General features: G+C 46.4%; 1 protein-coding gene across 19 annotated transcripts in view; it reads left to right on the forward strand.

The window, feature by feature from the left end:
* frya (furry homolog a (Drosophila)) overlaps positions 1–12,500 on the forward strand; it is a 74,309-nt gene that overhangs the window by 57,991 nt on the left and 3,818 nt on the right. For 17 of the 19 annotated variants that reach the window (XM_081700242.1, XM_081700249.1, XM_081700237.1 and 14 more), the window contains 16 exons: positions 483–577; positions 678–1,282; positions 2,106–2,203; positions 2,303–2,473; positions 4,037–4,177; positions 4,958–5,140; positions 6,198–6,368; positions 6,505–6,579; positions 6,666–6,836; positions 8,970–9,167; positions 9,667–9,810; positions 10,688–10,851; positions 10,962–11,205; positions 11,546–11,695; positions 11,912–12,010; positions 12,096–12,179. In XM_081700242.1, the coding sequence (XP_081556368.1) occupies positions 483–577; positions 678–1,282; positions 2,106–2,203; positions 2,303–2,473; positions 4,037–4,177; positions 4,958–5,140; positions 6,198–6,368; positions 6,505–6,579; positions 6,666–6,836; positions 8,970–9,167; positions 9,667–9,810; positions 10,688–10,851; positions 10,962–11,205; positions 11,546–11,695; positions 11,912–12,010; positions 12,096–12,179 (2,793 nt within the window). The other 2 variants (XM_081700247.1, XM_081700250.1) reach the window with 2 other exon arrangements.

Here is a 12,500-nt window from a genome sequence, read left to right on the forward strand (position 1 = left end):
TGTGTATGTGTGTGAGTGTGTGTGTGAGTGTGTGTGTGTGCGTGTGTGTGTATTTGTATGTGTGTATGTGTGTGTGAGTGTGTGTGTGCGTGTGTGCGTGTGCGTGTGTGCGTGCCTGTGTGTGTGTGTGTGTGAGTGTGTGTGTGAGTGTGAGTGTGTGTGTGTGTGTATGCGCGCGAGTGCGAGTGTGCACATGAGTGTGCGTGTGTGTATGTGTGTGTGTGTGAGTGTGAGTGCGTGTGTGTGCGTTTATGTGTGTTTGTGTATGTGTCTCATTCAGCATGCATGTCTAACAGAGTAGCCTCACCTTTGTTTGGACAGCAAAATTACTCAAATTTGAGTTGGGCATGTCCAGTCCAGGATGACTTCAATTGTATCCTCCTCTGCTGATGAGCCTGTTAGTAAAGATCTCCATTACAGCAGGGAAAACACTAAATCCCGCTCTTAATGTGTTTGTTTATGTGCTTGTACATCCACATCAGGGCTACGTGATGGAGCTGCTTCTTACTCTTGAATCAGTGGTGGACAACCTTGCAGAATGCCTGAAAAACAATGATTTAATGGCCATTGTCACAAGGCAAGTCCATTACATTCGCTTTGTGTAATTTCTGTTTTGGTGCCAAAATTTCCATTGCTTGAAGTAATATCTTCGGGGGAAAATCGACACATCCCTGCAGGGCTTCTTCTCCAGACCTCCCAGCTGATGGCGGACTCGCCCTGGAGCAGAAGAGTTGCGGTCACGTGGACTTGCTTCTCAGCTCGAACACGGCGACTGAGCAGATACGCCACCAGCGGAGCTACTCTGTGCCCAAGCGTTTCAGCGAGGTGGAGCGTTCGTCTGATGTTCCCCGTAGTGCCACACTGGACCGCATCCAGGCCTGCGTTCACCATCACCACGGCAGCCCATCCAAGCCCCGCCCCTGCTCTGCCGCCTGCTCTGCCAACGGCGCGCTTTCCACCGACGCTGACCAGCCCTGCAGCCTGCTGGCCACCATCTTCTGGGCAGCCGTGTCTCTCATGGAATCGGACTTTGAGTTTGAGTACCAGATGGCCCTGCGCATGCTGAGCAAGCTGTTCACCCACATTTCCCTGGACAAGCAGGAGAACGTGGAGAAGTTGGAGAAGGTACAGAGCCAGCTGAGATGGAGCAACTTCTCCGGCCTGCAGCGACTCCTGCTCAAGGGCTTCACCTCGGCCGCCACCACCGAGCTCACGCTGCTGCTCTTCTCTCAGCTCACACCCGTCTCGCGCCTGTCTGTGGTGGACACGTCCCAGGACATAGGTGTGTGTGTGTGTGTGTGTGTGTGTGTGTGTGTGTGTGTAGATGGCTGTTGCTGCCTTAACTCAGGTTAAGGCATGGGGCTCAACTCTGGTCCTGGACAGCTGGATCCAGTAAATAGTGGTTACTACCAGCCCTGGATCAGATTAGGGTTGGAACTAAACTCTGCAGGGTGATAGATCTCCAGGACTGGAGTGGGTGCCTTATTTTTCTATGTGTTACATATGTCTGGAACAGTTCTGCAGACTCACTAACCTAATTCAACACATGAACTCATTATCAAGTCATTTGTTCTCCTGAAATCTGGACTATGTGTGCTTTTTTTAATTTTTCTTGCTGTTTGTATCCAGTTTCACCCAGCAGCTGTGGAAACTTATGAACTAAAGACTTTTTTAATGAAAAATATTTTGGTAAACAAATATGAATGAAACAAATATATGAAGGCAGCGGGTTTACTTTCATGTACCATCTTTAAAATCCAGTATCCTTTGTATTAGGATGAGGGACCTTACAAGTTGAATTGGGTATGCTGGACCAAGGCCAAAGAGGTCCCCGTGCAGGCCTGTGGGTCACAATTTCCTCAACCAAATGCTTCCAAATATTACCGTAATCATGCATTTTGTATGTGGAACTTTAGGAATTGTTGCCTGTTGTTTTTTTTTTGTGTGTGTGTCCTGTACACACCCACGATATGAGCAGTCTTGTTTTTACAGCCCAGCCATGGCTGTCCTCTTGCTGTGTTGTTTTTTTTGTTGTTGACACACCCACGGTATGAGCGGTCTTGTTTTTACAGCCCAGCCATGGCTGTCCTCTTGCTGTGTTCCAGGGTTCCCGTTGAACGTGCTCTGTCTCCTTCCTCACCTACTGCTGCACTTCCACTCGCCCACACCTTTCTGCAAGGAGGCAGCGGAGAGGATAGCACAGGTCTGCTAGCCCCTCTCACACCTCTGTGGACATCCTTCTATCAAAGAGTTGTTTGTTTGTTTATTTGTGTGTTTTCCTGATCATTGCCATTCTTGCCAGGTCTGCCTTGAAGAAAAGAACGCCAAGTTGGCCAACCTTGCTCACGTGATGACACTATACAAAACCCACTCGTACACGCGTGACTCCTTCTCCTGGGTGAATGTGGTGTGTCGTTACCTGCACGAGGCCTTCAGTGAAAACACCCTCAGCTTGGTCACCTACATGGCCGAGGTCAGTGCGGTGTACCGCAAATAATAAAACAATGTTGAAGTAGTCAGTATTGTAGTGAAGCACACAAGTTTTCTGGTTCAGCAAAAATTCCCTACTTGTCCTGGGAGCTTGAGGGTCCTGTATAGTATCTTAGCTGTTCCCAGGACTGCACTCTTCCGGACAGAGATCTCAGATGTTGTTCCTGAGATCTGCTGGAGCCATTCTCCCAGTTTGGGGGTCACATCTGCTGGGTCACATCTGGTATCTGATGATAGTCGAGTGTAGGTGTTGATAGCCTGGATCTTGTTCTTGCTGTTCCACTGTCTTCTCAGGACTTGCCTCATTCTTTGTAGGAATTTGGCTGTGGCTGCTTTCATGATGGCCTTTTCATGATTCTCATTTGCCTCTGGGACTCCAAGGTACTTGTAGCTGCCCTCGGCATCTGGTGTGTTACCTTCCGGTAGTGCGATCCCCTCCATTCTAGCTACCATCCCTCTCCTTTTAACCATACGACCACACTTATCCCGTCCGAATGACATTCTGATGACGTTGCTGTGTATCCTGGTAAGATGGATTAGTGAGTCCGTGTCTCATTCACTTCTGGCATACAGCTTGATGTCACCCATGTACACGAGGTGGCTGATGGTCGGTACATTCCGTAGCGGGTATCTGTAGCCACTCTCGGTGATGAAATCACTGAGGGGGTTCAGGCCTATGCAGAAGAGTGGAGAGGACAGGGCATCTCCTTGGTAAATCCTGAACTTGATGGTGGCTCATGCTATTGGTCTGAAGTTAAGTTCTTGATGAAGGCTCTTAGAGTCCTGTTGATGTTATAGAGCTTCAAGCATTCCAGGATCCATGTGTGGGCATTGACTCATTGCTTCATGTACTCAATTCAGAAGGTTCACAGGTTGGTCTGGTCTTACAGTCTTGAGTGACAGTTTTATTCACCAATATCTTGGTCCCTGGCTCCTCTGGTGTTCTTGCCAGTGCCTTTCTGGGTCCAGTGTGTTGGCCCATGTGCCTACTCATCTTAGCCACAATGCCTGACAGGATGGCCCATGTTGTACAGATGCAGGTTATCGTTTGGTAGTTGGATGGAACTGCTCCTTTCTGGGGGTCCTTCAGGATCAGGACTGTCTGGCCTTCAGTTAACCATTCAGAATGGATTCTATCCATTAGCAGTTTGTTCATTTGTGCTGCCAGGTGCTCATGAAGTGCAGCCAGTAAGTGTAGACCATGTCAGGGCCTAGAGATGTCCAGATCATACTTTAGACCATTTCTTTGACATCTGCGTGATGGTTACTGGATCCTGCTAAGAGAGGCAATGTTGTGTGATGCCTCCTTCTCCCATATACTTTTCCAGTTTTGTTCATTCTCCAGCTTTGATGGGGTCTGTTTTAATGTTATTTCCCTTCCATCAGGAGTACACTTTGGATGGCTTGTGGGAGAAAATCCTCTATATATATTAAATAAGAGAAATAACAGTAATTTACATGTACATATTTACAAAAAGATCAATGTTACACATGTATGTAGTAATAGTTAATGGATGCCTAATAGCTGTCCTGTGATTGGCTGCAGTTGCTGGAGAAGGGTCTGGCCAGCATGCAGCAGAGTCTTCTGCAGATTATCTACAGCATGCTGGCCCACATGGACCTGGGCAACATCCAGGCTGAGGCCTTCAACATGGAGGTGCTGAAGATCATTGAGAAGTTTGTTCAGGTGGGATGCTCTCTCTCTCTCTCCCTCCCCATCTATCTATCTATCTATCTATCTATCTATCTATCTATCTATCTATCTATCTATCTATCTATCTATCTATCTATCTATCTATCTATCTATCTATCTATCTATCTATCTATCTATCACAATCATTCTCACATTTCCTGCATTCTTCTTTTAACATATAAGAGTTGCAGACTGTTGTGATTCACTAGACATTAAAATTGTTTTGGAGCGCATTTGTGCGTGTTGTTTCTATTTTATTTGGACCCGTGTAAGGGCCGGATAATTTCGCTCCTCACCAGCACGCCCTACGAATGCTTTAGATGTTGGGAGTTAACTGAACCTGTAAATCTGTCGTTAGCCAGTCTGACTCCCGTTTTTCCCAACGACAACAACATCGCTGTGGAATCTCAGATATACGGAGCTCTTGGCTAATCTCTTCCTGTATCTCAGCCCTCTCCTCGTGGGAAATGTAACAGGCTCTTGCGTCTGAGCAGTGAGTTGAGAGGCACACCCAGCCACAGTCTAGAAACAGCCTGTCCTCTTGGCTCCTCTCCACATAACTGAGGCCCTCAGCAGATCCGCACAGCTCACAGGCCTGTCCATGTGCCTGCTTTCCTCTGCAGGACTTGTTACTGTAGGACTACATGAGGAGATCCAGATCCCTGAGAGAAGGACCTATTGCTTCTGTTGACCTATTATGTGTGTGTGTGTGTGTGTGCGCGCGTGTGTGTGTGTGTGTGTGTGTGTGTGTGTGCGCGTGTGTGTACATTCCAGACAGCCCACTGGAAGGAGGCTTTGAACATTTTGAAGCTGGTGGTGTCGCGGTCTGCCAGCCTAGCCCTGCCTTCGAGCCCTCCCAGCTGTAGCGTCTCCCATGTGGACATCAGCCGTGTGTGGGATGTCACCTTGAAATCACTGCCCGGGAAGACGCTCGACTTCCACTTTGACATCTCGGAGGTAAATAACGAGTCTCTGTCTCTCTCATTCACTCGCTCAGTCACTCTTCTTGCTTTCTCACACTTTCTCTTTTGTCTGCTTCGTCTGGTTCTGCCTTTCGATTCATCTCCCTTTTCCTCTGTTGCTGCCGCCACCTTCTATGGGAGGGTTTATGTGTGAAGTTGGCTTTGAACAGGGAATGCTGCCAGCTAACCGCTCAGCCCTGGCATGCATGCCCAACTTCCCTGTGTTTTCCAAGGTGGGGTCCTGTACTGGGCTCTGTGTGTTCTCTACTATATTTTCGTAATTTCTTCATCGGGGTTAACGTATTTCTAGAGCAAAGCATTGACAATAACATTGCCTAAATGCAATAGCTATTGAAAGTGAGTGTGTGTGTGTGTGTGTGTGTGTGTGTGTGTGTGTGTGTGTGTGTGTGTGTGAAAGCCAGCTTGGTCAGCGTATGAGAACCAAACAGAGAGCTGTTTGTGCTCAGCATGAATTCCAGGAAATGATGTCAGTCCGGCTGTGGTGGCTTGCATCCGAAACGAGCAGGAGTTTCAGACAGGACAGCAAATTGCTACTTCAAGAGAAAACAGACTTCACCTTTCTGTGTTGGATAGCTTCACAGTATATTCAGGCTGTTAGAAGGCAGTGTGGAGTGGAAGAAAGAGAGAAACTGGGTGAGAGAGAAAGAGAGAGAAAGTGGGAGCAGGAGAGCGAGCGAAAGAGCAAAAACCCGAGCCCTGTGGGTTTCAGTCCTGAAGAAGTGTGTAAATCCACTGCAGGTGGGTCTAATCAGGGAAGCTGTGAGAACTCCTCTTAAACTTCACTCATCTTGGCAACCAGTTCCTCCCTCGCTGTGGAACTGAGCGCCTGGGTACCCGGTGGGCGGTAGAGGGATGGGCTCTGCTCTTCTTGCTGTCTGACGCAGCTACCCACCCTGGATGTGCAGGCCTACCAGAAAAGAGGGGTGGTAAAGCATAGCAGACAAAATGCCAGAAGAAGTTGCAAGATGCTAGCCGGAAGGAAGGTTCGGGGACCTCGGGTGCGATACTTACTCGTGCGGCATGTGTTGCAGACCCCAGTGATTGGTCGACGGTATGATGATCTCCACGGTTCCCCAGGGAGCGATGGGAAGGTCAGGGGCATGGTGGCGGTGAGCTGCAGCACATCCACCACCTCCTCTGGCTCCAACAAAACCAACCACGTGCTGGTGCCTGTCAGCTGGAAACGGCCGCAGTCCTCTCAGGTTTGGTGGAAACATGCGTACATTTTACAGTATTTTGCAGCATTACCATAAGATGTTTCGAACACTCATCATGCAGTGTTATCTTATATTTTGTATTCGGTCAAAGTCCCCTCACCTTTCTTGTGGCACATTACAGAAGAGAACACGTGAGAAGCTGGTGAATGTGTTAGCCCTTTGTGGACAACAAGTGGGGCTGACCAAAAACCCTTCGGTCAGTGAAAAATTTCACTGCGACGTAAAGTCAAGAAATCCGGTCCAGATGTTGGCCTCGTAATGAGCCTCTTCTTGGATCTACAGGTGATCTTCTCATCCTGTGGAGAACTGGATCTGACTGACCAGCAGCCCAGCTTGATCTGCTCGGAGGACGGCACACGGGACCTGGAGAACATGGATGACACAGCTTCGGAACAGCAGTTCCGTGTTTTCCGCGACTTTGACTTCTTGGATGTGGAGCTGGAAGATGGAGAGGTGAGAGATCGTTACCTTACATTCCACAAATATGACAGAAGCGTCCCGCGAGCTTGAATAATGGTAGTGTAACAGCTTTCAGAAACAAAAAATTACACCCAAGTACCTGAACTCCATCAAACTGGCTCAGACAGCATTTCATATGTGAAACCCAGAGATTGTTTGAGGCAGACCGTGCAGAACTGACCTACGACAGGAACTTTAGGATCGTGATGTGGAAATGTGTAATAAGTTAATAATGAGAGACTGCAGGCAGCGCCTCTCTGGCTCTGACACTATGTTTTCTCCTGTCTCTCTATGTCTGTGCAATAAAAGGAACTGCAGGTAAGTTTCCCCATGTGTAGTATGAGTGTAACGCAATGTACATGTCTGTCACCACATAACTGCAGTGTGTTTGCGTTGTTGTGCAACGTTTCAGTTCTTTCATGCAGTTTGCTACAGATTCGGTAGGACCAGTAACAAGCAGGAACAACATAAATAAAAAGCACAACAGTGACATTTTGACCTGTAGAATGATCAGATGTGATATAATAATACATCTTTTTTTCTGGTTATTTGGTAGTAGATTATTAATAAATGAGACTAACAGGTGTAATGCTAACTCATGAGAACTAACAGGTGTAATGCTGACTCGTGGAAACTAGCTGGTGTAATGCTGACTCATGGAAAAAGACAAGAGACCATTGCCCTTTTAATTTATGCAAGAGGTAGAAAACTCATTTGGTTGTGTAGACGTTGGAAGCCACACTGGTTAAAATCTCACATTAAAGTGGTTGTGCCAATACATTTAATCACTTATAAATACTAAATGTGATTCAGATATTAATTTTTGGTACACATTCATTTGTGAAAAAAACAAAAACAAATGGGTTTGTGTTTATTTTCCAAAAGAAATATGCCATTGTTCAATTCTCCTGGAGCACTAAGCATTCAGAGTCCAGCGTGGGTTTTTTCCAGTAGGTTGGACAGTGTTAGCCAGTGGGTGTACATTAGCCATTTTGTGCTACTAAGAAAGGAACTCTAGTGGATAAAATAGTAACTGCAACAGTAGACACCAAAGGCGAAAACTGGTGGATAAATAAGGAAGTGTTTATTTGTTTTTACATATTTGACTCATCAAGGCAGAGAAATCCATCAGATGGGGCCACGTACAGCCCACAGTCTGTATGCTTTATGTCTCTGATTTATGTGTTATAATTGATTATTAATAACTATTAAAAAAATGATTTTTAAACTTTATAATCTTTCTGAATGTATTACTGAAGATTACCTTTCCAAATTAAGCCTTTCCAAATTAATAACAAATGTAGCCTTTACAGTCTTCTAGTCTGTAAGTAGCAGTAAGTTTGATTAGATTTTTTTGTGGATTTCTTACACTTGATTTAAGAAGGTAACGACGACTGCAGTTAAACTTGAACTATGGCAAGAGGGTCTCCACAAATGTCTTGCTTACTCCCATGAGATGGTCTTCATTTTAACAGACCACATCCGTACACATCCTTGGCTGATGTTTCTCCTCCTCTTATCCTCCCTCATGGCTCTCTGTGGAGTGTTATGAAATCACCAGAGATAAAAGTATAAGGCGTTTGTTGTTGCTAACCCTCCTAAGTCCTGTTCCATCAAAGTCAGGGAGACCTCAGTCTAAACCGCATCTATAAAGGCATGAGATTTCCAGCCATGCAGAGTCAGAGATGTACTTTAAGTCTATAATGTACAACCGTGTCCTTGTAAGAAGACATTGGAAAAAAGTATTTATCTGTTGAAGCAATAGAACTGAGACGGTATTAAAATGCTTCCCAAACATTTTGTGGTGAATTTTGTGGCTTACTGGATAACAGGGGTCTCGACGGAACAAGAGTAAAGTTATTTCATGCTGTTTTTCCTTCGCTGACATAGACAAAGTCCTTGTAACCTGAGTTAAGTACTGAAAAAATTAACACTGATTTGCAGAATCAAGTGGCTCCAACTGCACATGGGGTTACTGTAGTTAACAAAACCATGCAGAGGAAAAACTTTCTGTGACTTCTGTCCTGTCAGACGGAAGAGCACAACCCCTTCCTCGTGTGCATGTTGTCATGCACACGTTCTTGTGTACACTGTATCATGAATCACTTCAGCCCGTTTCTCCGTCAGGGGGAGACGGTGGACAGCTTTAACTGGGGAGCACGGCGGCGTTCTGTGGACAGTCTGGACGGGGTGGAGACGCAGCCCCTGGAGGAACTGAGCTCGGACAGCTCCCGCAGCCTGGGAGCCTTGGCCCACCAGGACTCGGAGGAGTCATCCGAGGAAGACTCGCTCATCGCTGGCCAGGTGCTGGCCGACTCGCAACTTGTAAGTCACTCGGAGTCGCCTTCTGACTAAGAGCATGAGGCTTTGGACCTAGATTTACTGAGCTTGCCAAATTCATTACAAGCTTCAGCACTGATGGATGTTGCAGAAGGGAAACTCACTAGTAGAATCATTTAAAATTATGTGGAACTTTCCTGAGGAGTGTGTGAGCATTTTGAATAAATCTTGTGAATTTCCTAATCATTTACCTCATATCAAGAGAATTTCTTAAAACTACATAGCTGTCATACTGGTTTAATAAACTGACAGTCAAAATACAGAACAAAAAGACAGCAGTTTTAATGATATCTTAATGACATGAAGTCTAATTTAAGATTTCCACTAGTACTGCTTCGAATTATTCTGACATACATTATGAATTGTAACACCTCTTATTCTTTTATGACACGTACAGTCAGTCATATTCAGAAAAGTGCCTTCGGTGTGACATCTGTAAGGCTGACCACCCTGTTTGTAAGACCACCCCTGCGCCTCTTTACAGAATGTCAGCATGTCCCCCACTGAGCTGGGGAACCACATGGATGCTCTGTCCCCCTCCCTGGATCTGATCCTGGCCGAGCTGCCTTCTCCACCCACCCCGGCGCCTGCACCCGACACAATTCTGCCAGAGGACACCACCCTGCGGGTGAATAAGGGCTTCAGAATGGCTCAATTCTGTGGGCAGATAAACTCCTACACCCACCGCGCCTCCATCCTTGAGTTTTTAACTGACTCTGCTGAATAGGAATGTTTCTGTTCCTGACTTGCGCTTTGATAAGGGCTGAGCTTTAGCTCACGGCTAGCTGATATACCTTCTACTGTTCATTTACTTTGCTTTTAAAGACTATGGCAATCTAATTTTGCACTTAACCGTGCTAGCATGCAAACTTGGCTAACACCAGCACTCAGAGCTCGGAGGCTCACGTTCCTAGCTGTTCCTCCTCCTAACGGTTGCTTTCCTTGTGGGCTGTCATTTGCCACTGCTCCGTGTTTCTGGGATCCTTGTGGTCTGGGCTTGGCTCCAGCTGGTCCACCGTGGCAGCGTGTGCAGCTCTTTGGTGGAGGCTCAAACACCCTCAGCATGGCAGCGGCTGCAGAGGATGGGAGTGTGTGCACAATGCTTGTGGCTTTAACATATCAGATTAAGACACCTGGGGCTCAGTCTCCCAAATGTTACAAAACATTTCTGAATGTATTAGGATTTGGGTGCTAATGTAAATACATTACTTAAAAAGACTTAAAGAAAATCTGCACTAAGAATCATAGACTGAATGGGTCAGTGTACCTATTATTTATTTCACTTTATTTTCTTGAAATATGGACAGATGAAGCCATATAGTCTTGGTGTCTGCTCAGACATGTAGCTTGCCTGGGATATTACGTTAATTAATTGAGACATATGGCTACGTACAACCACCTAGCCTGGAAAATCGTTTGCATTTTTTGTATGACAGAGCTTTGTGTTTGTTGCCTCATCTCAGCTCCTGCTTTCTTACGGTCTTTCTCCTCCATGTTGTCATCAGACTGAGTTGCCGGTGGACGATGAGGACACAAGCCTCCACGAGGACGACGTCTCTCTCTGCATCAGCGAGCTTCCCGCTGGCTTCAGTCCCTCAGGCAGCCTGACGCTGGATGTTCTTGCAGAGGACAGGGGGGACGTAGAGTCAGACCTCAGCTGTCCGCCCAGGTAGGATCGTCACACGGCTCTGCATGCTATCTGTGAAATAGTCAAACCCATTAAGAGCATCAAGTGCACAACTAAGTCCCTAAACGTGATTCCGACATTCGCTCTGGCAGTGGGTTTGGTGAGCAGTGCCACCCGATGCTGCCGGACGAGGAAGAGAGGGACGGTCTCCCGCTGGAGTCCAGCTCCTCCTCGCCCCCTCCTTCACCCTTCTTCTCCGCCATCCTGGCCGCCTTCCAGCCGGTGGCTTGCGACGACGCCGAGGAGGCCTGGCGCCTTCACCTCAACCAGCTGGTGGCCGACACGGACGGCTCCTGTGCTCTCTACACTTTCCACATCTTCTCCTCGCTCTTCCAGGTACACAGGAAAGCAGGCTCACGTCCATCTGCCACACAATCAGTCTAATGTTACTGACCCTTTCTGCCATGACTTTTTTTTTTTATATTATTCCTGGGGGAAAAAAAACAAACATGGCATTTTTTGCTTGGGCCAGAGGCCATATGACAAGGTTCCAGAAAATGGAATTCCAACACTAATCTCCTATGGATTACCAATTAACCTATTTAACTAATTAACTTCATCTCATAGACCTGAAAGTGCAATGTTTTTTTACAAGTATTGTAGTGTTCTGCTGATAGGTTTACATTAGCGCTGACACAGTCCTATTTAAGACACCCACTACCCCTTTTTTACCCAGAGTATCCAGTCCAAGTTCTGTGCATTGACCTGTGATGCAGCTGGATATCTTGGCGATGGCCTTCGTGGAATAGGAGCGAGGTTTATAAGGTCGTCACAGATGTTGACATCCTGCTCAAAGTGCCCCACTCTGTTCATAGATGCTGACACAGTGAGTCATATGGGACTGAAGACCATATGCTGCATACCCATAAAGAAACTACAGCAACTACTAATAACTGCCTGTTAGTGCCAATGTAAAGCTGTATGAATACAGAAAATACACTTGAGTATATAAACATATAATGAAGGGCTACTGTGATTGAGCTGATCTACTTAGAGACTGTAGGATTTCACTGATAAACACAAAATCCTCTGTCTGCTTCAGATTGTCTCCTATGGACTGCTGGAGAAAATGAAGTTCAGTGTTTTGGAACTGCAGGAGTACCTGGACACCTACAACACCAGGAAGGAAGCGGCCATCTCGGTATGCATGGATGTTCGCCTAAATCGAGCTATGTTGCATGCTTTAAAAGCTTACCAGCCACCTGATGGGGTGCGTCTTCTTCCAGTGGTTGCGAAATTGCAAGGCAACCTTTCCGAAAGGCTCTGGGGATGGGATGATCACGTACCCACCTGCTGAAATTGAGGATAAGGTAAATCATCCACCCCAGTGTCTGCACACTACCCCCGAATCCTAAGGCTAAACCAGTCTCTGGATGTAACAGACACATCAGAAATGTTCTTGGTAAAGTGGACCATTGAAGTCATGCCTGTAGCCCACTGCTTACATCATTACTTGTTTAGCAACAGTTCGATGCTGTTTCTTATACATGTTATGCCGTACAACACTTTGTGTTATATCCTTATGTAGGCACAATCAGTACCTATACTCAGCTGTCTTTAGCTTTGATGCATAAGGTTAAATTTGACTAACAATGACCTAAGGTTATTTCAGATTCCATTTTGATCTATCT

Source organism: Electrophorus electricus, chromosome 17 (genome assembly GCF_041902795.1).
Source record: "Electrophorus electricus isolate QZ-2024a chromosome 17, ASM4190279v1, whole genome shotgun sequence".
Classification (NCBI taxonomy): Eukaryota; Metazoa; Chordata; class Actinopteri; order Gymnotiformes; family Gymnotidae; genus Electrophorus; species Electrophorus electricus.